The following is a 27,720-nucleotide window of genomic DNA, read 5'->3' as shown; positions in this document are numbered from 1 at the left end:
CGGAAGTGCGCAGCTCACTTTCTACTAGAAAAGGCCATGTTGAAAGGCTTGTAAATCATTTGCGTTCAAGAGTTTAAAGGATTAAGACCTTCACGACAATATCCCATTTAAACCGTAGCTTGGTGCAAATTAAAGAGTGAATACATACAAAAACATCAGAGACCTAGTCCAGAATTTGAAAATACAATTAAAATTCCGACAAAAAGACAAACCACGGAGGCACGGAAAACGAATTACTATCTAGAGCTCCTTTGCCAAACGTCGGTCATTGTAATTGTGGTAATTTAGTTGCATTTATATTAATTAAAACCTACACAGGTATGTACATAAATACATATACCAGTATGTATCAAAATATTACAAATAAATGTAAAAAACACAAAAAAGAGACATTTATTCGGTTCTGCCAATCCTCGTATGCAACACGCTCGACGCGAACGACTGAAGTTGTTCGAAGTGGTCACTGAGTGTACTGTGGGGCATGATGCAATTATATAAGGTGGTCTCGTCGGCATCAGCAGGCCCTTAACAATACTTACAATAAGTGCGAGTGAAAGGGCTCAGCACAGTAAGTTTGAGTGAAACAACAATAGAGCGTGTTGATTAACCCTCAGATGGACCATGGGGTTTAAAGTTGCGTGCTATAATACGAAGAGTTGATGTTTTTTTATAATTTAAATTTAATAATTTTGAATTGGAAATTAAACGTTGTTTTTGTTTTTGGATAGATATTCTTTCTATTCTTCTTCTATAATTGCATCATGCTGTGGGGTGCGGTCGGATTGGCGCAAACAACTCAAGCCAACTGTCGGTACCGTTCGGTTCCACCGTCGCTTCGGTTACAGCATGTTCGACGCGAACAACTTAAGTTGTTTCGGTCGGATCGGGCGGGGCTGACCCATACTGGACATGGGATGCTATCGGACCATTGCGGTTCGTTTTACTATCCATTCGGTCGGGAATAATCTAACACGCTAGACAAGTTTGAGCATTCGCTCATACAAACTGGTCACTTTAGTGTGCTTGGACCCGAACAGAGAAACATGTTGCGGTTTGACGGCAACGTCGTTTTGGCCGAGAGTATTCCACCGTGCTGGACGTGAACGTATCCATTTAGATTCGAACACGTCACTTTAGCTCGATGTGACTCGGCCAACCAAAATCCTGAAGCCTTGAGAATGCCCTATACGTGGTATTTTTTTTTGGCTGTAGGGAACTTTGGAGATGGTTAATAATATTTAAAACATACAACAAAAAAAAAAAAAAAAAAATATATATATAATAAAAAACAAACAAATTAATAAATAAAATTAATAAAATAAAACTTAAATTGATACTATGATCATTCCAGCTACAACTCGTGACAAAAAAAAAGTCAGGTCATTTCTAAAAGTCGAAGAAGTCCATACAGACCGACCGAATTCACTTCACCATCCATCACTTCACCACCGGCAAGAAAATTATACATATTTATACCCGTACTCAAAAAAGAGTTAAGGGGTATATTAGATTTGTGGTAAAAGTGGATGTGTGTAACGCAGAGAAGGAAACGTTTCCGACCCCATAAAGTATATATATTCTTGATCAGCATCAATAGCCGAGTCGATATAGCCATGTCTGTCTGTCCGTCCGTCCGTCCGTCCGTCCGTCCGTCTGTCCGTCTGTCCGTCTTGATGAGCGCCTAGATCTCAGAGACTATAAAAGCTAGAGCAACCAAATTTTGTTTCCAGACTCATGTAATATCACACTGCTACAAGTGTATTTCAAAATTTCGCCCCGCCCCCTTCCGCCCCCATAAAGGACGAAAATCTGTGGCAGGCACAATTTTAAAGATACGATAAAACAAAAAACGCAGTATCGTAGAAAATAACCATATCTACCAGATTGCCGAATCTGAATCAGATCGGATCATAATTATAGCCAGAATGAAGAAATGAATTTTCTGTTGGTTCCCTCTCCTTCTCCAGCGCTGCTGACGCTACTCATTCTCTTTCTCGCTCGCACACTCTGCCGCGTTCAGTGCGCAACCCCTAGCGGAGGAGATGTAGAATATAAATGGTACATGTACAATCTACATGTTAGATGTGGAATATACATTGTAGATGTAGATGTAAATAGCAGATGTAGCAAAAAATGTAAAATTTTTTTTTTTTTAATTCTAAAAAATCATTAGCTCAAAATGTATATACAGACTGAGTACGGGTATACCCCAAAGCGACTCACACGTTCCTTCTCGTTCCAACAAAAACACACTCACAAGAACAAAATAAAAAAAAAACAAGTAAAATCTATAAATACATATATATAAAAGAAAGTCGTGTCTGTTACAACACTTATAACTCGAGAACGGCTGGACCGATTGCCATGGTTTTTGATTTGTTGGATTTGTTTCCGTCCCGAATAGCAGAATACAAAAAAACTCGATATGCGCAATGAATAGATGCATTTCAATAGATTTTGCTTTTTTTATTACAAATATCGAGTTTTCATTGATTTTCTTTCTCCATGTCAAACATTTGTTGTCCAATCCTGTCAAATAGTTTTCTTCTACAGTATTCTACATAAAATCATCGGAAAAGAACGGAATTTAGGGAATAAAAAATCATTTTGGTGGTTTTATGCGAGTGCACATTTTAATAACAATGCCGCGTCCTAGAAGATATAATCTTTCCCAGCGAAGCCGTAATGCAATTAGGCAACGGAATATCGTGAGTCAATTATATGATGGAGAACGATAAATTGCACGAGAACAGCGACGTGTTAGTATGGAGCAAAGAAGGGCCTTAATTCTCAAAGACAAGAGCAAAGAGAGGCAGCCCTTGAAACGGCTAGGTTAGAAAGGAGAAATCGTCGAGCTTATCGTACAGATGAACAGAGGAACAATCTTCGCAGTGCAAGAAGAAATGGTTCAAGTATTGATTTGAATCGAGCAGCGTTTCTGTATGACGTGAACGTGAATATGATCCACATAAACTAATCCAATTAGTTCAAACGAATGTACCTCTGTAGAATCCTAAGCAGAGGGAAGTCTATGATACACTGATTAATGCAATTGATGATGGAAATGGGGGCTTATTTTTTTTGGATGCCCCCGGTGGAACTGGGAAGACATTCCTCATGTCATTGATTTTCGCCACTGTACGTGCGAGATCCGAAATTGCGGTAGAAATTTCTTCTTCTGGAATAGCGGCCACATTGTTAGACGGATGCCGTACGGCTCACTCAGCGTTAAAATTGCCATTAAACCTTCAAACTACTGAACAACCGACATGTAACATTTCGAAACACTCCGCAATGGCCAAAGTTTTAGTAGCATTAAAAATCATCATTATGGGACGAATGCACAATGGCGCACAAACGCGCATTGGAAGCACTAGACCGAACATTAAAAGATCTGCGCAATGACTCGAGATGTTTTGGTGGTGCAATGATTTTGTTATCTGGCGATTTCCGACAAACACTACCAGTCATTCCAAGATCTACAGCTGCCGACGAAATAATCGCTTGCCTCAAAGCATCAAATCTGTGGCGATATGTAAAGAAACTTCAACTGTCTGTAAATATGAGAGTTGCATTGTTGAACGATCTATCTGCTGATGATTTCTCGAAGCAATTGCTGACTATCGGTAATGGCCGTGTTCCTGTTGACAAATCGAGCGGTTTGATTTCATTTCCTCCAAATTTTTGCAATTTCGTATCATCAAAAGACGAGCTTATCAACAAAGTATTCCCGGATATAATTGCTAACCACAAAAATACTAAATTGTTAAGTGAGCGAGCAATTTTGGCCGCTAAAAATAAAGATGTAGATGACCTCAATTTTATAATTCAAAATCAAATCGTAGGTACTCTGTATTCATTCAAATCTATCGACTGTGTAACAAACGAAGAAGAAGCCACTAATTATCCAACTGAATTTTTAAACTCCTTTCATGTGCCTGGTTTACCACCGCACAATTTAAAACTTAAAGTTGGCTCGGTAGTCATCATTCTTAGAAATTTAAACCAACCAAAACTGTGTAATGGAACGCGTTTGGTGATAAGAAAACTGATGAGCAATGTGATTAACGCGTCGATACTTAAGGGAAAATTTAAAGATTAGGAAGTTCTTATTGCAAGGATTCCGATGATCCCAACGGATATGCCCTTTGAGTTTAAACGAATTCAATTCCCGATTCGTCTTGCCTTCGCCATGACGATCAACAAATCACAGGGCCAATCCTTGACTATTTGTGGCCTCAATCGTCGCATGCTCACGTGTCGGCAAACCATCCGCTTTATTTGTTCTTGCGCCTGACCAAAAAACAAAGAATGTCGTTTACCACAAAGTGCTTGAATGAAAATAAAGCCTAAATTAGTTCAACTAAAAAGTAACACGACATTCATTGACTGTTAGGCGGTACGAAGTTTGCCGTGGCAGCTAGTTTTAAAATAAATAAGATGTTTGCTAATAAAATTAACATTTCATTCATTTCAGTATTCCAGGACACAGAATCTAAAAACATCCACACAACTTGAATATATAAACTCCTACACACAAAACTAAGTTTTAAAACTACTAATATTAAGTACACAAAGAAAACACGACAAACAGCCATTTTCAGACAAAAATACACTTAAACAAGTAACATAACCAAGAAGAGACAAAAATAATTTTTAATACTACACCAACATTAAAGAAAAACGAGAAGGAACGTGTGAGTCGCTTCTGGGGACGCGACTTTACTTATTCCCGTACTGAGTCAGTATATACATTTTTGAGCTTATGATTTCTAAATTTTAGTTTTACATTATTTTGCTACATATATTATCTACATCTACATATACTATATATATTCTACATCTAACATGTAGATAATACATGTACCATTTAGATTCTACATCTCCTCCGCTAGGGGTTGCTCGCGCACTGAACGCGGCAGAGTGTGCGAGCGAGAAAGAGAATCAGTAGCGTCAGCAGCGCTGGAGAAGGAGAGGGAACCAACAGAAAATTCATTTCTTCATTCTGGCTATAATTATGATCCGATCTAGTTCAGATTCGGCAATCTGGTAGATATGGGCATTCTCTACGATACTGCGTTTTTTTGTTTTATCGTATCTTTAAAACTGTGCCTGTCACAGATTTTCGTCCCTTGTGTGATCGGAAGGGGGTGGAAGGGGGCGGGCCGAAATTTTGAAATACACTTGTAGCAATGTGATATCACATGAGTCTGGAAACAAAATTTAGTTTCTCTAGCTCTTATAGTCTCTCAGATCTAGGCGCTCATCAAGACTCGGCTATTGATGGTGATCAAGAATTCATATACTTTATGGGTCGGAAACGTTTCCTTCTCTGCGTTGCACACACCCACTTTTACAACAAATCTAATATACCTGTTGAGCTACTGAGCTTCTTCAGTAGCGTTGTTTTGCCAGATTATTTAAGAGACGACGATTGTTCAGCTAATATATTCACAGTTTATTGTACTTAAGTTAATATATATGTTTTATCCAAAACTAGCGAAAGGTGATAACGAGAGTTAACGATGGGTCGATTGAAGACGCGGGGGCCGGTTCAAGACTGTTGAAGTTGTTAGGTTTATGTAAGGTTTACTTTTGAACTCTGTGGCAGGCAGGTCACTGTGCCAGACAGCAAAACGTTTAACTACGGTGATGATCGAATCTGAAGTGTCTTCTGCTCTCTCTGACGAGCCTCCCCCACAGTGGCTGTCGAACGCCGACAGAGAGCAAAGCACCAGATAGAGCATAAGCAAAGCAAACAAAACGGTAATAAAGAGAGACGTTACATTTAAGAGATGTTACATATGGTCTCATTGCTCATTGTGCTGCCATGGGCCGGCGCTTAGCCGAACATACTCCCCCCGTTAAAGAGCACGGGTCTTTAACATCCTTATTTTGCAGCACTGTTGCTGTCTTCAGCACCGTCTTCAGTACCGCTACTCCGGACTTTATTTCTAACCCTATGCTGGGTCGAGCGAGGGGCCACTTCAGATGAGCTACCTGAAAATAGAGAAGCAGAAAGTGGAGCTGCCTTGAGAGACGGAGAAACCTCTCCTGCAACTATCCATCCCAGTCTGGTCTCCTGAAGATGTGGCAGTCCAGTTCCCAACTTGATATTGCCAGCGAATAGAAGCTCGAAGAACAGAGCCGCTCCAATCAGAATATCAACTGGCTGGGGCTGGTGAAACTTCTGATCCGCCAGAGGTATGTTGGAGGGCATGTTCCAGCGATTAATGTCGTGGATACCGTTGGGTTGGTTACCCGTAATGGTTGGAGCAAAAAGTGCCGTAATGGTCGCGGCATAGTTGGACGCGTGTGATTCCAGTTGGATATCGACGCAGCATCCTTCGGATATGGCACACGAATCGCCTAGACCAGAAACGGAAACTTCCGACTCTTTCTTCTGTAGCTGCAACTGTTGAGCCAGACGAGAAGTGACGAAATGCACCTGCGATCCAGAATCGAGCAGGGCACGGCAAGGAATCAACATCCCGGAGCGACTCCTTACGCTAATTATGGCAGTGGGCAAAACCACAGCGTCCCGTCGATGACTCTGGGCCAAGAGCGACGTGGCTGACGATGTTACGGCATGTTCAGCGACAGAGGGTATCTCGGGAATTCGTAGAGTCGATGTTGATTTGAAGAGTTGAGGCAGAATGGCTTGAGAAGTGTAGGACGAAGACTCGAAATGAAGTAGTGTGTGATGCTTAGCACCACATACTCGGCAGGATCGTGAACGACATTCACCTTGCTGATGGCCTGATCGGAGGCAGTTGGTGCATAGGGATAGCTTATTAGCTTCCTGGAGCCGAAGTCGAGCAGAAAGGTTGCTGAACTGAGAACATCGATATATCGAATGTCCGGTATCGCCGCAGAGCGCGCAGGCAATCGGCTTGAAGGTAGTTGCAACTAGGCAGTGTTTCCGATTGCTATTAGGGTACATGTCCTTAGCGTGCTCCTGAGTCTCCAACCTCTGGCATCTCTGCTCCAGAAAAGCGGTAAATTGCTGGCTTGTGGGTATGCTATCCATTGACGAGCATTCCTCCCACTTGGCTTGTGTGGCGCTGTCCACTTTCTGTAGCAGGATATGTATCAGAATGCAGTCAGCAATCTGGTCCTTTGTCCCCACACTCTGCAAGGCCCGCAGATTGGCATTTACAGTATCTGACAATGACCGGAGCTGGGACACAGACGAGGTCTCAATACGCTGCACACCCAAAATGTCGGTGACATGTGCCTGAAATATTAAACGCTTGTTATTGAATCGTTTATTAAGAAGGTCTAGGGCGATGGGATAGCTGGCGTGGCTGAATTCTAGCGAAGAGTTTATGTCTAGAGCAGGTCCTTTCAGGCAGGATCGTAGGTGCTGCAGCTTCTCCACATTCGTTAGGTCAGAATCCTTGTCAATTATGGAGGCAAACATGCCCCAAAACGCAGCATATTGCGCGTAGCCCCCGCTGAATTCGGGAAGCTTTAATTCCGGCAGGCGAGGCCGACTCTGCACTATGACTGTAGCTGGGGCCTCTCCAACATGATCCGTCCGCATTGTTGAGCATGGGAACATTGTGGGCTGCCGCTTTTTCAACTCACGCTTCATGCGAATTTCCAGCATGACCACGCATTATGGTGCTCGTTGAACGAAGCGACCAGATCCGCTAGCAACTTTAGTCGCACATTTAACTCCTCCTCACTGAGTTCGCCAATCCTCTTCTTGCCGACGGCAGTTTCCATTCTCCGTGCTGCTCCTACCATGGATTGCACCTTGCGCTTGTTGAATGCAGCTTCCGAATCGACGAACAAAGGTGAGGGGGGCGAGATTGAAGGGTGCTATTAGAAGCCATCGTGTATGTTCAGTAGAATGCTGGGTTTAGAGTCACTGAGCGAGTGTAGAGGTTAACAGCCGGTGAATAACCTCGAGCAGTTTTACATGAACTGTACAATCGATCGCAGCGTTCAAAACACATGGTCTTGCAGTTTTACAGATCAGCAGCGTGAGCTAACAGTTTGAAACGCACTGCACTTGTGCATCCGACAACAACAAAGGCATGCACACTGAGAGCACGAAACCGAAACGAAACAACAGCAAGCAAGCAGACCGCAAAGCAGATGACGCGAGAACCGTTTCTGTTGCTTGTGCACATACGACAAACCGAAAAACCGTGGTTCAAAGCAAATTTATCCAACGAAAATGTTATGTTTTTTGTGATAAAATTTAACGAGTTTATGTTTCTATCACGTCGGGGTCACCAAATGTTGAGCTACTGAGCTTCTTCAGTAGCGTTGTTTTGCCAGATTATTTAAGAGACGACGATTGTTCAGTTAATATATTCACAGTTTATTGTACTTAAGTTAATATATATGTTTTATCCAAAACTAGCGAAAGGTGTGCGGATTTGATAACGAGAGTTAACGATGGGTCGATTGAAGACGCGGGGGCTGGTTCAAGACTGTTGAAGTTGTTAGGTTTATGTAAGGTTTACTTTTGAACTCTGTGGCAGGCAGGTCACTGTGCCAGACAGCAAAACGTTTAACTACGGTGATGATCGAATCTGAAGTGTCTTCTGCTTTCTCTGACGAGCCTCCCCCACAGCGGCTGTCGAACGCCGACAGAGAGCAAAGCACCAGATAGAGCATAAGCAAAGCAAAAAAAACGGTAATAAAGAGAGACGTTACATTTAAGAGATGTTACATATGGTCTCATTGCTCATTGTGCTGCCATGGGCCGGCGCTTAGCCGAACATACTCCCCCCGTTAAAGAGCACGGGTCTTTAACATCCTTATTTTGCAGCACTGTTGTTGTCTTCAGCACCGTCTTCAGTACCGCTACTCCGGACTTTATTTCTAACCCTATGCTGGGTCGAGCGAGGGGCCACTTCAGATGAGCTACCTGAAAATAGAGAAGCAGAAAGTGGAGCTGCCTTGAGAGACGGAGAAACCTCTCCTGCAACTATCCATCCCAGTCTGGTCTCCTGAAGATGTGGCAGTCCAGTTCCCAACTTGATATTGCCAGCGAATAGAAGCTCGAAGAACAGAGCCGCTCCAATCAGAATATCAACTGGCTGGGGCTGGTGAAACTTCTGATCCGCCAGAGGTATGTTGGAGGGCATGTTCCAGCGATTAATGTCGTGGATACCGTTGGGTTGGTTACCCGTAATGGTTGGAGCAAAAAGTGCCGTAATGGTCGCGGCATAGTTGGACGCGTGTGATTCCAGTTGGATATCGACGCAGCATCCTTCGGATATGGCACACGAATCGCCTAGACCAGAAACGGAAACTTCCGACTCTTTCTTCTGTAGCTGCAACTGTTGAGCCAGACGAGAAGTGACGAAATGCACCTGCAATCCAGAATCGAGCACGAAGACTCGAAATGAAGTAGTGTGTGATGCTTAGCACCACATACTCGGCAGGATCGTGAACGACATTCACCTTGCTGATGGCCTGATCGGAGGCAGTTGGTGCATAGGTAGCTTATTAGCTTCCTGGAGCCGAAGTCGAGCAGAAAGGTTGCTGAACTGAGAACATATATATCGAATGTCCGGTATCGCCGCAGAGCGCGCAGGCAATCGGCTTGAAGGTAGTTGCAACTAGGCAGTGTTTCCGATTGCTATTAGGGTACATGTCCTTAGCGTGCTCCTGAGTCTCCAACCTCTGGCATCTCTGCTCCAGAAAAGCGGTAAATTGCTGGCTTGTGGGTATGCTATCCATTGACGAGCATTCCTCCCACTTGGCTTGTGTGGCGCTGTCCACTTTCTGTAGCAGGATATGTATCAGAATGCAGTCAGCAATCTGGTCCTTTGTCCCCACACTCTGCAAGGCCCGCAGATTGGCATTTACAGTATCTGACAATGACCGGAGCTGGGACACAGACGAGGTCTCAATACGCTGCACACCCAAAATGTCGGTGACATGTGCCTGAAATATTAAACGCTTGTTATTGAATCGTTTATTAAGAAGGTCTAGGGCGATGGGATAGCTGGCGTGGCTGAATTCTAGCGAAGAGTTTATGTCTAGAGCAGGTCCTTTCAGGCAGGATCGTAGGTGCTGCAGCTTCTCCACATTCGTTAGGTCAGAATCCTTGTCAATTATGGAGGCAAACATGCCCCAAAACGCAGCATATTGCGCGTAGCCCCCGCTGAATTCGGGAAGCTTTAATTCCGGCAGGCGAGGCCGACTCTGCACTATGACTGTAGCTGGGGCCTCTCCAACATGATCCGTCCGCATTGTTGAGCATGGGAGCATTGTGGGCTGCCGCTTTTTCAACTCACGCTTCATGCGAATTTCCAGCATGACCACGCATTATGGTGCTCGTTGAACGAAGCGACCAGATCCGCTAGCAACTTTAGTCGCACATTTAACTCCTCCTCACTGAGTTCGCCAATCCTCTTCTTGCCGACGGCAGTTTCCATTCTCCGTGCTGCTCCTACCATGGATTGCACCTTGCGCTTGTTGAATGCAGCTTCCGAATCGACGAACAAAGGTGAGGGGGGCGAGATTGAAGGGTGCTATTAGAAGCCATCGTGTATGCTCAGTAGAATGCTGGGTTTAGAGTCACTGAGCGAGTGTAGAGGTTAACAGCCGGTGAATAACCTCGAGCAGTTTTACATGAACTGTACAATCGATCGCAGCGTTCAAAACACATGGTCTTGCAGTTTTACAGATCAGCAGCGTGAGCTAACAGTTTGAAACGCACTGCACTTGTGCATCCGACAACAACAAAGGCATGCACACTGAGAGCACGAAACCGAAACGAAACAACAGCAAGCAAGCAGACCGCAAAGCAGATGACGCGAGAACCGTTTCTGTTGCTTGTGCACATACGACAAACCGAAAAACCGTGGTTCAAAGCAAATTTATCCAACGAAAATGTTATGTTTTTTGTGATAAAATTTAACGAGTTTATGTTTCTATCACGTCGGGGTCACCAAATGTTGAGCTACTGAGCTTCTTCAGTAGCGTTGTTTTGCCAGATTATTTAAGAGACGACGATTGTTCAGTTAATATATTCACAGTTTATTGTACTTAAGTTAATATATATGTTTTATCCAAAACTAGCGAAAGGTGTGCGGATTTGATAACGAGAGTTAACGATGGGTCGATTGAAGACGCGGGGGCTGGTTCAAGACTGTTGAAGTTGTTAGGTTTATGTAAGGTTTACTTTTGAACTCTGTGGCAGGCAGGTCACTGTGCCAGACAGCAAAACGTTTCTACGGTGATGATCGAATCTGAAGTGTCTTCTGCTTTCTCTGACGAGCCTCCCCCACAGCGGCTGTCGAACGCCGACAGAGAGCAAAGCACCAGATAGAGCATAAGCAAAGCAAACAAAACGGTAATAAAGAGAGACGTTACATTTAAGAGATGTTACATATGGTCTCATTGCTCATTGTGCTGCCATGGGCCGGCGCTTAGCCGAACATACTCCCCCCGTTAAAGAGCACGGGTCTTTAACATCCTTATTTTGCAGCACTGTTGTTGTCTTCAGCACCGTCTTCAGTACCGCTACTCCGGACTTTATTTCTAACCCTATGCTGGGTCGAGCGAGGGGCCACTTCAGATGAGCTACCTGAAAATAGAGAAGCAGAAAGTGGAGCTGCCTTGAGAGACGGAGAAACCTCTCCTGCAACTATCCATCCCAGTCTGGTCTCCTGAAGATGTGGCAGTCCAGTTCCCAACTTGATATTGCCAGCGAATAGAAGCTCGAAGAACAGAGCCGCTCCAATCAGAATATCAACTGGCTGGGGCTGGTGAAACTTCTGATCCGCCAGAGGTATGTTGGAGGGCATGTTCCAGCGATTAATGTCGTGGATACCGTTGGGTTGGTTACCCGTAATGGTTGGAGCAAAAAGTGCCGTAATGGTCGCGGCATAGTTGGACGCGTGTGATTCCAGTTGGATATCGACGCAGCATCCTTCGGATATGGCACACGAATCGCCTAGACCAGAAACGGAAACTTCCGACTCTTTCTTCTGTAGCTGCAACTGTTGAGCCAGACGAGAAGTGACGAAATGCACCTGCAATCCAGAATCGAGCAGGGCAGGGGTCACATCCCGAGCGACCACGCATAGGGGGCCACAGGCCCGTCGAACCGGGCCGCGGGGCACAGTACGGCGTTCAGCGACAGGGGCGGGCGAGTCGGTGTTGGGTTGAGGGGGCTGAGGGTAGGACGAAGACTCGAAATGAAGTAGTGTGTGATGCTTAGCACCACATACTCGGCAGGATCGTGAACGACATTCACCTTGCTGATGGCCTGATCGGAGGCAGTTGGTGCATAGGGATAGCTTATTAGCTTCCTGGAGCCGAAGTCGAGCAGAAAGGTTGCTGAACTGAGAACATCGATATATCGAATGTCCGGTATCGCCGCAGAGCGCGCAGGCAATCGGCTTGAAGGTAGTTGCAACTAGGCAGTGTTTCCGATTGCTATTAGGGTACATGTCCTTAGCGTGCTCCTGAGTCTCCAACCTCTGGCATCTCTGCTCCAGAAAAGCGGTAAATTGCTGGCTTGTGGGTATGCTATCCATTGACGAGCATTCCTCCCACTTGGCTTGTGTGGCGCTGTCCACTTTCTGTAGCAGGATATGTATCAGAATGCAGTCAGCAATCTGGTCCTTTGTCCCCACACTCTGCAAGGCCCGCAGATTGGCATTTACAGTATCTGACAATGACCGGAGCTGGGACACAGACGAGGTCTCAATACGCTGCACACCCAAAATGTCGGTGACATGTGCCTGAAATATTAAACGCTTGTTATTGAATCGTTTATTAAGAAGGTCTAGGGCGATGGGATAGCTGGCGTGGCTGAATTCTAGCGAAGAGTTTATGTCTAGAGCAGGTCCTTTCAGGCAGGATCGTAGGTGCTGCAGCTTCTCCACATTCGTTAGGTCAGAATCCTTGTCAATTATGGAGGCAAACATGCCCCAAAACGCAGCATATTGCGCGTAGCCCCCGCTGAATTCGGGAAGCTTTAATTCCGGCAGGCGAGGCCGACTCTGCACTATGACTGTAGCTGGGGCCTCTCCAACATGATCCGTCCGCATTGTTGAGCATGGGAGCATTGTGGGCTGCCGCTTGTTCAACTCACGCTTCATGCGAATTTCCAGCATGACCACGCATTATGGTGCTCGTTGAACGAAGCGACCAGATCCGCTAGCAACTTTAGTCGCACATTTAACTCCTCCTCACTGAGTTCGCCAATCCTCTTCTTGCCGACGGCAGTTTCCATTCTCCGTGCTGCTCCTACCATGGATTGCACCTTGCGCTTGTTGAATGCAGCTTCCGAATCGACGAACAAAGGTGAGGGGGGCGAGATTGAAGGGTGCTATTAGAAGCCATCGTGTATGTTCAGTAGAATGCTGGGTTTAGAGTCACTGAGCGAGTGTAGAGGTTAACAGCCGGTGAATAACCTCGAGCAGTTTTACATGAACTGTACAATCGATCGCAGCGTTCAAAACACATGGTCTTGCAGTTTTACAGATCAGCAGCGTGAGCTAACAGTTTGAAACGCACTGCACTTGTGCATCCGACAACAACAAAGGCATGCACACTGAGAGCACGAAACCGAAACGAAACAACAGCAAGCAAGCAGACCGCAAAGCAGATGACGCGAGAACCGTTTCTGTTGCTTGTGCACATACGACAAACCGAAAAACCGTGGTTCAAAGCAAATTTATCCAACGAAAATGTTATGTTTTTTGTGATAAAATTTAACGAGTTTATGTTTCTATCACGTCGGGGTCACCAAATGTTGAGCTACTGAGCTTCTTCAGTAGCGTTGTTTTGCCAGATTATTTAAGAGACGACGATTGTTCAGTTAATATATTCACAGTTTATTGTACTTAAGTTAATATATATGTTTTATCCAAAACTAGCGAAAGGTGTGCGGATTTGATAACGAGAGTTAACGATGGGTCGATTGAAGACGCGGGGGCTGGTTCAAGACTGTTGAAGTTGTTAGGTTTATGTAAGGTTTACTTTTGAACTCTGTGGCAGGCAGGTCACTGTGCCAGACAGCAAAACTTACGGTGATGATCGAATCTGAAGTGTCTTCTGCTTTCTCTGACGAGCCTCCCCCACAGCGGCTGTCGAACGCCGACAGAGAGCAAAGCACCAGATAGAGCATAAGCAAAGCAAACAAAACGGTAATAAAGAGAGACGTTACATTTAAGAGATGTTACATATGGTCTCATTGCTCATTGTGCTGCCATGGGCCGGCGCTTAGCCGAACAATACCCCTTAACTCTTTTTTGAGTACGGGTATAACAAGACTTGGAATATATTTTAAGATAAATTATCAAATCTAATTCAAACAAAAGAGAAATAAAATTTAAACTAACGAACGACTAGGTTAGATGTTAAGAAATATATCAGGTCGCCCAAATACTAGAAGTAGGAGAAGAAACCATACACAAAATACGACTGTACCGACCTCCCAACCTCAAACCAACCAGAACGACAATCGAAGTCCAACCGAAATAGACTTAACTTTTATTCAAGTACTAGAACCAATCTCGGAAACAATGGCTTCTATCACGGAATCCGAGACTGATAATTATCATATCGAACAGTATCATACCACAACACCATTAATAGAAAATACACAAATGACCATTATAGAATAAATAATAGCAACAATTTTCGCTCAAAAATCAATAGGAACGTTCCGGCAATTATGCCAAAAGAATATAATAATAACTATCAGCGCTACAAAGGTAACGACAGCAATAACAGGGATTTGAGAAACAACAAGACATTACATAACGTTGACGAGGATGACTCGGAAGAAGTTATGGCAGAGCTACATAATATTGATGAGGACACAAATTTTTACAAAAAAGCCTCGAAGAACAGACGGGCTACATAAATAATATAACTCACGACTCAACTCTTTCTTATATACTCTTGAATCTTACCAAATCACACCCATACAAATTCCTCATAGACACTGGAGCCGAATTGTCATTTATTAGACCAAATCTAGTGAACCAACAATTCCACATAAATCTTGACAGGCCAACCTCCATTAAAACCGTACTTAATAGACATAGCATTTTTACAAAAACAAATATCAGCCTGTTTAATGAATTCAATGATAGAAGAAAATTTGAAATTCTGTTATTTAAATTCCACCAACTATTTGATGGTCTAATTGCAATGGACATACTAACCGAATTAAAAGCAATTGTAGATCTTCAAAAAGAAGTTTAAAAAACCCCAGTATTTGAAACCAAGTTGCATATAGAAAATAACAGAACGTCAGGCCTTCACCTTATTAATGAAACTTCAAAGTCAATCGTCAAATTACCAGTTGACCTAGATGAAGGAATCTTTTTATCGGAACCGATACACATAACAAATAACTTTTTGATTTCTGGCGGGTTATAGTCCGCCAAAGATAGTTTTAGCTATATGGAGGTGGTTAATTATTCGCCGCAAAAACAAAAACTTTTTTTAGAAACAGAGCTGAAAGTATCGAAATTGGATCAAGATGACATCATTACAGTAAACGTAGTTACGAATGATAAACAAAGACCAGATAAGAGCCTAACTAAAAGGCAGATCAAATTACGAATGGACCATTTAAATGTTGAGGAGAAATTAGCACTAGAAGAACTTCATCGGGAAACATAGAATAAGAACACTAGATAACATTCCATTATACACAAGACCCTTTAGATACAGTCCGATAGAAACTAAAGAAATTCACCAACAGATCGTGAAACTTCTTGACCAAAACATAATTAAACATAATTCAAAAGAAAAAAAATGGAGATTGGTAGTAGACTAAAGAAAACTAAATGAAAAGACCATTCTGGATAAATATTCAATGCTAAACACGAATGACATTTTAGATAAGATAGGCAGAGCAAAATATTATTCAACCCTAGACTTGGCTAGCGGATACCATCAAGTCAAAATGGACCCGAACGATACGGAAAAACCGCCTTTTCCTCCAGTAATGGACATTTTGAATTCATAAGAATGCCATTTGGGTTAAAAAATGCTCCGGCCACATTTCAGAGGGTAATGGACAACGTGTTGGCAGAGTTCAATGGTAAATGCTGTTTGATTTATCTGGATGACATCATTATATTTTCACCTTCCTTACAAAAACATATCACAACTCACAAAAGCAAGGTTAAAATTAAAATCGCAGAAATCAGAATTTTTAAGAAAAGAGATCGAATTCTTAGGACATATTGTTACAGAAGATGGGATTAAGCCAAACCATAACAAACTAAGTGCGATCAAATCTTTTCCTATGCCAACAAAAAAGAAGGAGATCAAATCTTTTTTAGGACTAGTGGGTTATTATTGGAAATTTATTAGAGATTTTGCTAAATTTATTAAACCTATTAACCAACAGTTGAAAGGCAAGAAATCCCCAGTAAATATCGGCGAAGACTATAAAAAGGCCTTTGAAAATATTAAAACATTTTTATGTAACGATCCATTGCTACAGTACCAAGACAATTCAAAACCCTTTATACTAACAACAGATGCCTTAGGTGCGGTTTTATCCCAAGGATCATTAGGAAATGATAGACCGGTATCTTACGCTAGTAGAACGCTATCGGATACCGAGATAAACTACTCTACAGTAGAGAAAGAAATGCTGGACATTATTTGGGCCACGAAACACTTTAGACCCTATATTTTCGGGCAAAAGTTTACAATAATCACAGACCACAGACCACTAACGTGGTTGATGAACTTCAAAGAGCCAAACTCCAAACTGGTCCGATGGAAATTACAGCTTCTGGAGGATGATTATGAAGTCGTTTACAAAAAGGGGTCACAAAATACAGTAGCAGATGCCTTAAGCCGTATAACAATCGACGTGAATTTAAATGATATCAGTCGACCAGCACAAAATACGATTCATACGTCCGAGAAATCATTAAACCAATTCAGAAACCAACTAATATTCGAAACAGAACAATACAAAAAAACCGAAACGTCAATACCATTTAAAAATAAAATAAGACGGGTAATTTCTGATAATAATTTTAGTAAAGAAAAAATAGCTTTAATACTAACAAAATTTTTGAAACCAGACAAGATTTGTGCGATTCTAGCCACAGAGGTCATTTTCGGCCTAGTAAACCTAACATTTGAGGAATATTTTTCCCAATCGGGAAAGTTCAAAATAATTAGATGTACAGTTTTTCTTAGGGATATTACCGATCAGAACTTGCAAGAGATGGAAATTAAAATATACCATCTTAATAATAACCATACCAATTATACCCTTCGAACTATTTACGGGACGCACTCACGCGTTCCAAAGAGACATAATCTATAACACTGAACACGATTACCTAAGGGAGCTAAATAATTTTAGGTAGAAATTATATACGAAGGTACACCAGGAGGCCGAAAAGTTAATAACAAATAGAACTGAGAAACTAAATAAAAATAGAACAGATCCAATGACTTTAGAGGAAGACGATATAGTTTACAGAAAAGAAAACCGACGAAACAAACTTACGCCTAGGTTGACGGAACATAAAGTATCAGAAGATAAAGGTGCAACCATAACTACAGCAAAAAGTCAAAAGATGCACAAATATATAAAAAAAAAATATATATAAAAGGTCGAATACATTTTTTTTTTGTTATACAATTACCAAATAATCTTAATATAAAGGACCTTAAGAACCTTATTTAACATAACACACATAATACACAAATAATGTAATAAAAATGTACACCTTAATATTACGATACAGAAACTAAAATTATATTGTTAATTGTGGCCAAATGCTTAGTCGATCCCTAGTAAACGCTGTAGACGTCTTGACCATTTCCCATTCACACCAAGGGGGGAGGAGTTACCATCTCTACTTCCCCAAGATGGCACACCTACTGCTGACTGTCCCCCGTAACCAATGTCCACTGTACTGGACATGACACGCAAGCCGAGAAGAGACAGAACAAGGAGAGACAAGGAAGGAGGACAAGGAGTGAGAGAGATAGGGATCGACATATAGCAGGCTTATTTAAAAAGAGCAAACTCAGAATAAATCATCATTATACTTTTAACACTAAAACGATACAGATGTCCTGTGTTTCGGGAAAAGAACCCTTGATTATTTGCCATAGCAAATAACGGTAATAATTACGCTCCCATAAATCCGTCTGGATACATAACTCGAGCGCCCTCTAGCGGAGGAGCTGTAGAAGCTACGTGTTAAATGTTTAATATACATAGTACATTGTAGATTTAGATAACAGATAATAGCAAAAAAAATGTAAAATGTAAATTTCTTTTTTTAATTCTAAAATTCTAAAAAATCATAAGCACAAAAATGCTTATACTGACTGAGTACGGGTACACACGTACCTTCTCGTTTTTCTCGTTTTTTTTTAGAGGTAGTGCTTCTATTTTTCACTTAAGTATCTTATAACTGGTTTCATATAACTTTGCAGTTCTGATTAGCTGACAGAGGCAGCTATAAATCCTACCCAGACACCTTGTAGCTGCAGCTTAACGCTTTCAAATTAAAATTTGATCAATTTTTGCGTGACTGGTGTGCTGTGACACCCATTTGTCGGAGCCTCTCAGACGAATTGCTGCCATTTCTACCTACTCCCTGCCTGCAAGGTCTAGGCTCTGGAGGCATAAGATGGCATTTAGCGCGTCATTTGGTGTGGTGCGTAGAGCTCCACTGATGCATAGGGCGGCAGTTCGTTGTACCTTGCCCAGTTGTTTAGTGATGGTCTTTCTTGATAGGGCAGGCCACCACACTGCGACTCCGTAGAGTAATATTGGCCTAACTATTACTAGGTATATCCATTCGACTATGCTTGGGTTCATGACCCATTTCAAGCCAATGGCCTTTTTGCAAGTGCTGATGGCTACCGTGGCCTTCTTCACTCTGTCTTTGATATTCAGGTTCCAGCTAAGATTCTTGTCAATTACCAACCAGCATTGTCGCTGAAGGAGAGCCTGCATCCGTTTAGTATTGGGGGGTTGAGAGGAGGAACTTTGTATTTGGTTGTGAACAAAACAAGTTCCGTTTTCGAGGGATTGACTCCCAGTCCGGGTGACTTTGTCCATTCCGACAGTCGCATGAGCTTTGCAGTCATTAGTTCGCAAAGTGTTTGAGGGAATTTTCCCGAGAAGATGATGGCAACATCGTCCGCGTATGCCACCACTTTACCACTTTTATTGCTCTAGTTTTCCTCTTATATAGGCCTAGACTACTACAATAGGCTGTTGGCTCTATTGAAAAGAGTCCTGCAGCTTTAACGTAGGATATCTATTTGTTTTGACCACCAGGGGGGTTTCTTTTTCCCGCCTTGGTTTGGTTGAGGGGCATGCTGCCGTGAAGGCCTTGTTGCATGCTTTCGTGAAATTGTCCACTAGACGATTAAGATCGTCTTGAGAGTCCGGGCATTTTGGTGCTTAGGGGGGGAGTAGTTCTTCCATTTTTGTACTATATATATCCCAGTTGGCTTTCCTGGGGTTTAGGGCTTTCAAGGGACAGGACTGTCTCGATATACCTATGGTCAGAGAAGGAATGGTCCTCTAGGACTTTCCAACTCTTTACTATGTCTGACAGTTTGTGAGACAATAAAGTGAGGTCAAGAACCTCCCGACTGTTTTTTATAATGAAGGTGGGATCCCTTCCCCGATTAAAAATAACCAAACCCATTGAGTGTGGTGAGCATTGGCTGTCGCTGGCTATCTTGCGAACAAGGTCACTTGTAGGATCGCTTTCCTTGTGAGCCGTGTAGGAGGACACCAGTCTTAGGTGTGTCCCCTGTATCTCTAGGCTAGCCGCCGTGTTGTCGCCATTGCTAAAATTGTGGAGCAGAAATATATTTAGGTGTCTTTTTGCCAGTATGCAGGTACGAGTTTTGCCTTCTGTTTGGGCTACAGTAAGCTTGTAGCCCTTCGTCGCTAATCCACAGACCCTCCCTCCTATCACCCAAGGATCCTGGATTAGGACTACGTCGGCTCCGCTTGAAACCAAACGGAGTGTGAGAGCAGCGGATGCTGCCTTACAGTGGTGGAGACTGATCTGCAGAAGTCTTAGAGACATCGTTATGATCAATCTCCACCAATATTGTGTCAGCGTCCGAGTCGTCGGTGACACACACGTCCTCGCGACACATTGCCTCAAAGTCCCTCATGAGGGTCGAGTCTGTGAGATATCCATCCTGTTCCGGCCCCAGCTCCTCATCGGGTGCTTCGATCTCCGAGGCAACCTCCTGCTCGACTGGCTTGTCGACAGGACGTTCCTCGGCCGCTGCGTCCGACTTGTATACTTGTGACCGAGCTGAAGCCGAAGTTCAGTCTTAGCGTCCTCAATCGGGGCCAGCGACTCCTTGTTGAGAATGACCACCACTTGATTTGTGGGGCCTGGTCGTCTCCACTTTCACAACCTTCCAGTCCTCGGTGGGACTCAAGGACCCTTGAGCGCTTCGCAGCAGGTCCTGGCGTCTCCTGGGAGCGTTGCCTTTTAGGTTGAGGAACCTCCCTTGGTGGCTTCATGCTGAAGTCTGGGAGGACCGCCGTGGCTCACTCCACCTTCTTCAGCCAGTCGGCCGACGGGCTGGTCTCCGTGCTCGCATTCTGGCAACACAGTTGGCTTGGGCACTGGTCGACGGCAAATCGTCTCCCTCCACTTTACCAGAAGCTCGGGCAGCCGCAGTATTGCTTAGCTGCCTCTCCAAGGTGTCTGTTTTGGGTTTTGAAGTGCCACCCACCCCGGATTCGGGTTGCGACCCCACCGGGTTCGTACCAGTACCTTCACCGAGCAGGACTTTCCTGCGATTGAGCAGGTTAGGCCAGGCCTTTGGGCCACTGCCTTCCCCTGCTTGGGATTGCGTGTGTTTGTGTTATTTTCTTTGTTTTGCTTTTTTTCCATATTATTCTAACGATCTGCAGAGAAGGGGAACGGTCAGCCCGGGCAGAGATCCACGTTGCCCAGGTAAGGCATCATTAGAACAAGGGGCTGCCATGTCCCTGAGCTCTCCGTTCGCGACTGGGCTAGTTTTTATATCGGGCCCCCAGCAAGGCTGACTCTCGGCACGGGTAGAATGAGACCTTAGTCCGGCCCGGTGTGAGGTGAATGTTGTGGTCGGGATGTGGGTAGGTATTGTGTAGGGATGGGAGTGTGTGAGCTACTTAATGAGAGGCGGCACCACAAGCGCATCATCAGTGTTGCTACTTCGCGAAAACCCGAGGGCTGTCCGAGACTTCTTATTTCGGTACTCCGCTTACTCCGGGATGTCCGCTTATTCACAGCTGACCTACCCACCAGGGTAGGCCGTTCGCTATCCACAACCTGGACCCGTCCGGTGGCCTCAGCTAGGCCCCCTCTGAGCCACTTTAAAGCCCAATAGGTTCATCGGAGTGGCAAAAATTAAAGAAGGTGTATTTGATGGCCCCCAAATTCAATAACTACTAAAAGATGATGGATTTGAAAATATTTTATCTACAAATAAACTCAATCCGACTGGTTACAATAAAACGAGAAGGAACGTGTGAGTCGCTTTTGGGGACGCGACTCTACTTATACCCGTACTCAGTCAGTATATACATTTTTGAGCATATGATTTTTCAGAATTTTAGAATTAAAAAAAAAAATTGTAGATGTTACATTTTTTTGCTACATATGTTATCTACATATACATATACAATGTATATTCTACATCTAACATGTAGATTATACATGTACCATTTAGATTCTACATCTCCTCCGCTAGGGGTTGCTCGCGCACTGAAAGCGGCAGAGTGTGCGAGCGAGAAAGAAAATCAGTTGCGTGTTTCATGCTGGGGGAGACGGGGGAAGCAACTGAAAATGAATTTCTTCATTCTGGCTATAATTATAATCCCATCTGATTCAGATTCGGCAATCTGGTAGATAAGGTCATTCTCTCCGATACCACGCTTTCAGTTTTATCGTATTTTTAAAAATGTGCCTGCCACAGATTTTCGTTCTTTGTGGTGGCGGAAGGGGGCAGGGCGAAATTTTGAAATTCACTTGTAGCAGTGTGATATCACATGAGTCTGGAAACCAAATTTGGTTACCCTAACTCTTATAGTCTCTGAGATCCAGGCGCTCAACAAGACGGACGGACGGACGGACAGACAGACATGGCTATATCGACTCGGCTATTGATGCTGATCAAGAATATATATACTTTATGGGGTCGGAAACGTTTCCTTCTCTGCGTTACACACATCCACTTTTACCACAAATCTAATATACCCCTTAACTCTTTTTTGAGTACGGGTATAAAAATTTCTTTGTAACAGCAAGAGTGATGATTACGTTAATATCGTTCAAGACCTAATTGAGAATTATGCAACAATTGGAGCCAAAATGGCACTAAAAATCCATTTCCAAACCTAGGGGACGTTAGTGATAAACACGGAGAGAGATTTCGCCAATAATTAAAAACTATGGAACGACGGTATCAAGGTGTTTTGAATGAGAATATGTAGGGGAGAGTACACTATATGTGTACTCTCATAAGCGAACCTGATTGGAATGACAAAGGAAGACATCCAGAAAACATAACCTATTTTAAGAACAGTAACAAGCAGTAGAAAACAAATTTATTACACACGCTTAAAAACTTGTAGCAACTAAACACCAAATAAAAAACGAAAAAAACAACGAAAGAAGTAACTGTTAATAATATTTAATGCCAAAGGAACACGTTCAGGTACCAAAGAGACAACCCTTTTTGTTTGTCTACTTTTTAAATATTTTAGGTTTGGTTAACGAATTATAGCTCCACCCTCTCTCCGTAGATTTGAATGAACAATATCCTAAACGACGCCTAATTAATGCTATCTAAATCTTAAAATGCATTCCAAGAAATATTTTTTTTCTACTTTGCCTGAGTTTTTAAAGTCAAAATTTCGGTATAAAATATCAAATTTGAATATGAAAGCTTTCTTCCAGGCGTTAAGCTGCAGCTACAAAGTGTCTGGACCGGACTTATAGCTGCTCTTGTCGGCTTTCAGAACTGCAAAGTTCAATGCAACCAGATATAAGATACTTAAGTTATTTGAAAAACTATTTGAGCACTACCTCTGAAAAGACACATACATAAAAATCCTGATTTTTTTAAATTCTAAAAAAAAAAAATATGCCATACAAAAAAACCATATTTCGTTAAACTTTTTTAAATGTCGTGTCGACTAGTGAAATTATCGTACCCTCGTATTATCGATATAACGAGAAGGAACGTGTGATTCGCTTCTGGGCACGCGACTCTACTTTTATAACCGTACTCAGTCAGTATATAAATTTTTGAGCTTATGATTTATGTAAAATTTTACAAAATTTTAAATTTTACATTTTTTGCTACATCTGTTATCTACAATGTATATTCTACATCTAACACGTAGATTCTACTTATACCATTTAGATTCTATAACTCCACCGCCAGCGGGCACTCGCGTACATAACGAGGCGGAGTGTGCGAGCGAGTAGCGTGGTCTCTTGCTGGAGGAGGTGGGGGACGCAACTGAAAATTAATTTCTTTATTCTGGCTAATAATGATCTGATATGGTAGATTGGTCATTCTCTACTATACTTCGTTTTGAGTTTTCTCGTATCTTCAAAATTGTGGCTGCAACAGATTTTCGTTTTTTGTGAGGCCGGATGGGGGCGGGCGAAATTTAGAAATACACTTTTAGCAGTGTGATATGACATGAGTCTGAAAACAAAATTTGGTGGCTCTAGCTCTTATAGACTCTGAGATCTAGTCGCTCATCAAGACGGACATGGCTATATCGACTCGGCTATTGATGCTGATTAAGAATATATATACTTTATGGGGTCGGAAACTTTTCCTTCTCTGCGTTGCACACATCCGCTTTTACCACAAATACAATATACCTCTTATCTCTTTTTTGAGTACGGGTATAAAAATAGAACATAGTATGTAAATATATATGGGAGAGAAAGTGTTATCAAGTACTGCTGATTGGGATATTGTATCGAAAATCTGAGTACGTTTTTTTATCAGGAAATCAAATATGTTATACAGATAAGGCAGCAGAATAAAGTTTCGTCCAACTTGATCAATTCACAGTAATCATTGAGCTTAGGAGTTGAAATGCAAGAAAAAAAAAACAAACAATCAAAAAACAATTTTAACAAAATCTTACAAAGGTAATGTAACTTTGATATTGCATAACATTTTCTCATAATATTTGAGATCAAGGCGCTAATGAAGACTGATTAATGGCTGTATCGATTCGGCTATTATTCATATATACTTCCTGGGGTCGAAAACGCTTCATTCTGGCTTTTACTCTTCGTTGTACTGTTTGGGTATCGGGTATAAAAATGTCGGGAAGCTAAAATAAATGTATCTTAACATTTCTTTTCCAGCTCATTGAACTTTGTAAATAGTTCCTGTATACAAATAATGGCTTGGATTCTCATAACTATCGGACTATGCATTATAATGACTGCTTCACTAATATACAGCCCTGTCTACAATGACAATACCAGAAAAGACAGATTAGATGAAAGTGAAGAAATTTTCGAGTTCTTATCAAAAGAGCAACGGTAAAAAATCTATTATAAAATAAAAATCATATGTTCCTTTATTTTAAAATGTATATATATAATTCGATTTTCAGCAAAGCCTCAGATAATATATCTAGTACCACCATGATCGGATGTACGGAAGTATCTTGTAGAATTGCCTGTTCAAACAACGAAAATTTATACAAAGACATGTCTGCCATAATGAATACGAGCTCTTGTGAAATTATCACATCAATAATTATTTCGAATCAATTCAGATATAGTCTTGAAAACAAATGGACATATAAAGATGTTGATGTGTTAGATATTATTCTAAGCAATAGCCACTTGACTGAAATCAAAAGTGCTTCATTTAACATACCTTTATTTGCGAAGGTGTTTCAAATGTCCTGGATTAACCTGAAGCTTCAAAAACTTGACAGTGGTGCTTTGCTTGGTTTATACTCGTTAAAAAAACTGGAGATAGATTCGAAACTTCCAGCTGTCAGCATGGCATTTTTACAGCCAGTGCAGACCACGCTAACACATCTTAAATTGAATGTACACTTCATATTTTATAGTAACTTGAGTCTATTTGAGAATATTTATCTTGAAAAAGTAACTTATTTGGACCTTAGCTACAATAGATTTCTTGGCTCGCTTAACAAACGAATATTTATGGCCGTGCCTAACACAACTTACCTCTATTTACAGCATTGTTCGATAACTGCTATAGAAGAAAATGCTTTTAATGATATAGCTCATAATTTAAAGATTGTTAATCTGGCATATAACATGCTTTCTACAATCAGTTATACTGTGCTAACAGGAATTAATCCTATATATATTGAGCTTGAGCCTAACAATTGGCTTTGCAATTGCGAACTTTTGTCCTTGATAAATTACGTCTCTAAAAACTCTAGGCTTTTTATAAATGTACCATATTGTCGCTTACCCTACAACTTTTTTGGTATACACTTTAACGACCTAGACAACAGTGAAATAAATTGTTCTTCGCCTAATGATCTTGTTATTACAACCCAGAAAACATATTTTTCGACCACAACTGCTGAGAAATCAAATCAAACATCAGCAGGCTGGCAAGATGAATTTTCGACACCAACTACAATAGAGAGTGGTAAATACACTGGTTCTTATACAAATGAATATGCTTACGGTCCTATACTACAGTTTAGTTGTTCTCAGGCGATTGATTTAAATGAAAGTGTGCACCTCAGTTACGATGCCCAGCGAGAAATAAACACAGATAAGGTCGAACAAAATCAGTCAAACTATGCCAATGGCGTTTTTGTTTTTCAACCACCCACCTATGACCTCTATTTGGAGCTATCTGATGACTTAAGTGTACAAGTACGAATTGATAACTATTATGCTGCAGATCAGTTAAACATTATTTGGTTTACAGAACTGTTCGATGGTAGTACAGATGTATTCGATGTAAACTACTCATATAACTGTGTGCAATATTCTGGTCCGTTTTTAACCATTGCACCACTTCATGAAAATCATACTTATACTTTTTGTATGTTGCCGACAGATAACGTAGTTATTTCCCCGCTCTTTTGTCAACCTCTTTATGTACCTATGGTTGGAGAGAAAACTCTTAGTGCAACGGATTCGGTTCAAAACAGTAATAAGCAGTTTTCAGTCGGCATGCTCTGCTTAATTTTTTTTGTTTCTACAATTTTTGGTGCAACAATTGCATATCTTGGTATCAAAGTATACCCTGATCTTTTAGAGGGCTCAAAGAACGTATTAATAATTAAAAAGTTGGATAAAACGTGCTATATATCAACCATAACAGAATCGGAATACACACTAGATGCAAGAAAAATAAAATATTTTGGCGCACAACTTGGCAATGATACTCGGCAGTAAGTAATCCTTTTGAGTTGTTTTAAACATATAAATAAAAAACATTTTTTTACAGTCCTTATTCAGAAGAAATAGATGTGGACACTAGAAGTGTTCTTGGCAGTGTTTATAAAGTAGACGAGTATGAAATGCCTAAAGAGCTTGATTGTTCCATAAAAGAGTATAGTGATCTCAGTTATGAAAGTACCGTTGCCATTCCCCCCCCATTACCAAAGCGCAATTCTAACAATTTATTATTAAATTAAAGCAAGAAATAATAAAAGTAATAATAATAAAAGGACAAATTGATATTGGCTGATTCGTTTGGACTAAAAAAGATTTTTTTTAATTTAAATGGTTTTAACAATAAGAAACATTTACTTAATTTACTGTTACTATTATTTGCAGCTTAGTTTCTATATACAAGATTTAAAAATAAATACGCGACAATTGGGGGCATTACTGGGCGTTGTTCAATTAGAGTTCAGGTAGTTTTAAGTTATATTACATTTTTCTTGTAGCTTGGTCTACTGGGTGAATTCGTTTGAGTCGACGTCTGGTTCTGCTCCACGTGAGTCTTCCTGCCAGAACGTTGGGATGATTACGAAGCTTCGTCAGGTTGCGCTCTGCCTGCGCATTTATAATGTTGCCAATGGGGTCGACCCCACTGTCGCTGTCGATGTCCCTGTTTCGGATTTACCAGTCAGCTCCAGTTGCCATGCAGAGGACCTTGCTCTGGAACACCTTGATCATATTCAGGTGGGATTTGGCTGCCGTACCGTACACTTGGGCGCTATACCTCCATACGGGCGCCAAGATAACCTTGTAGATAAGGATCTTGTTGGATAAGCTTAGCTAGCTAACTGTTTTCTAATGTAGGAGGCGATAGAGCTTTCTGGACTTCGAGTGTCTAGAGTGACTCCCAGGTATCTACACTCCTTCCGCTGATCCAGCATCTCACCGTGTAAGAAGACTACACGACACGTTTCTCTTCGGAGCATGTGGGTCACCACCACGCACTTCTCCGGGTTCACCGAGACATTCCATCGACACGCCCTGTTTGGTCTCCCAGCGGAGAATTATTTAATATGTTTTAGTCAGTGGTGCAACCTTAAAGTAATTCCTGTTATTTGTTCTCTTTCGTAGTGACCAGACGTTTTTGTTTTGCGCTCCGCATTTTCCTTTTGTTTAACTTAAACAGCCGGTGTTTTTTATCTATAATTTAACTCTCTAACTAACTTACATTAAAATCATACTTTTACCGCGGGTGCATGCCTGATAATTGTGTAAAAACACAACTTATTTAATAAATTGTGTGCGTCGGTTAGTCGTGTGTTTGTGTTGT

General features: G+C 41.9%; 1 protein-coding gene across 7 annotated transcripts; it reads left to right on the top strand.

The window, feature by feature from the left end:
* On the top strand, nucleotides 1-26,689 carry LOC111081348 (leucine-rich repeat-containing protein 70-like). Of its 7 annotated transcripts, XM_022377383.2 has the most exons (6): nucleotides 24,117-24,137; nucleotides 24,360-24,539; nucleotides 24,614-25,871; nucleotides 25,927-25,992; nucleotides 26,059-26,395; nucleotides 26,452-26,685. In XM_022377383.2, the coding sequence occupies exons 2-4, from the start codon at nucleotides 24,397-24,399 to the stop codon at nucleotides 25,960-25,962; spliced, it is 1,437 nt and encodes a 478-aa protein (XP_022233075.1). In that variant the 5' UTR covers nucleotides 24,117-24,137; nucleotides 24,360-24,396; the 3' UTR covers nucleotides 25,963-25,992; nucleotides 26,059-26,395; nucleotides 26,452-26,685. The 7 variants fall into 7 exon arrangements, with proteins under 7 accessions (XP_041450240.1, XP_041450241.1, XP_022233076.1 ...); XM_022377384.2 differs by having other exon boundaries at nucleotides 24,116-24,137; nucleotides 24,614-25,638; nucleotides 25,692-26,395; XM_022377381.2 differs by having other exon boundaries at nucleotides 24,614-25,992; nucleotides 26,452-26,689.
* The last annotated feature ends 1,031 nt before the right edge of the window (nucleotides 26,690-27,720 follow it).

The sequence above is a fragment of the Drosophila obscura genome, unplaced genomic scaffold (assembly GCF_018151105.1).
Source record: "Drosophila obscura isolate BZ-5 IFL unplaced genomic scaffold, ASM1815110v1 contig_25, whole genome shotgun sequence".
In the NCBI taxonomy this organism is placed as follows: domain Eukaryota; kingdom Metazoa; phylum Arthropoda; class Insecta; order Diptera; family Drosophilidae; genus Drosophila; species Drosophila obscura.
Note: the sequence above shows the minus strand (reverse complement) of the source record. Positions and strands in the feature narration are given on the sequence as shown.

What these genes read in the sequence shown, in the direction of transcription:
- LOC111081348 (XM_041594306.1), top strand. Translation starts at nt 24,397, where the DNA reads ATGGCTTGGATTCTCATAACTATCGGACTATGCATTATAATGACTGCT. An exon ending in TTCTTATCAAAAGAGCAACG is followed by an intron (nt 24,540 to 24,613) that starts GTAAAAAATCTA and finishes TTCGATTTTCAG; the next exon opens with CAAAGCCTCAGATAATATAT. An exon ending in CTTGGCAATGATACTCGGCA is followed by an intron (nt 26,396 to 26,451) that starts GTAAGTAATCCT and finishes ATTTTTTTACAG; the next exon opens with TCCTTATTCAGAAGAAATAG.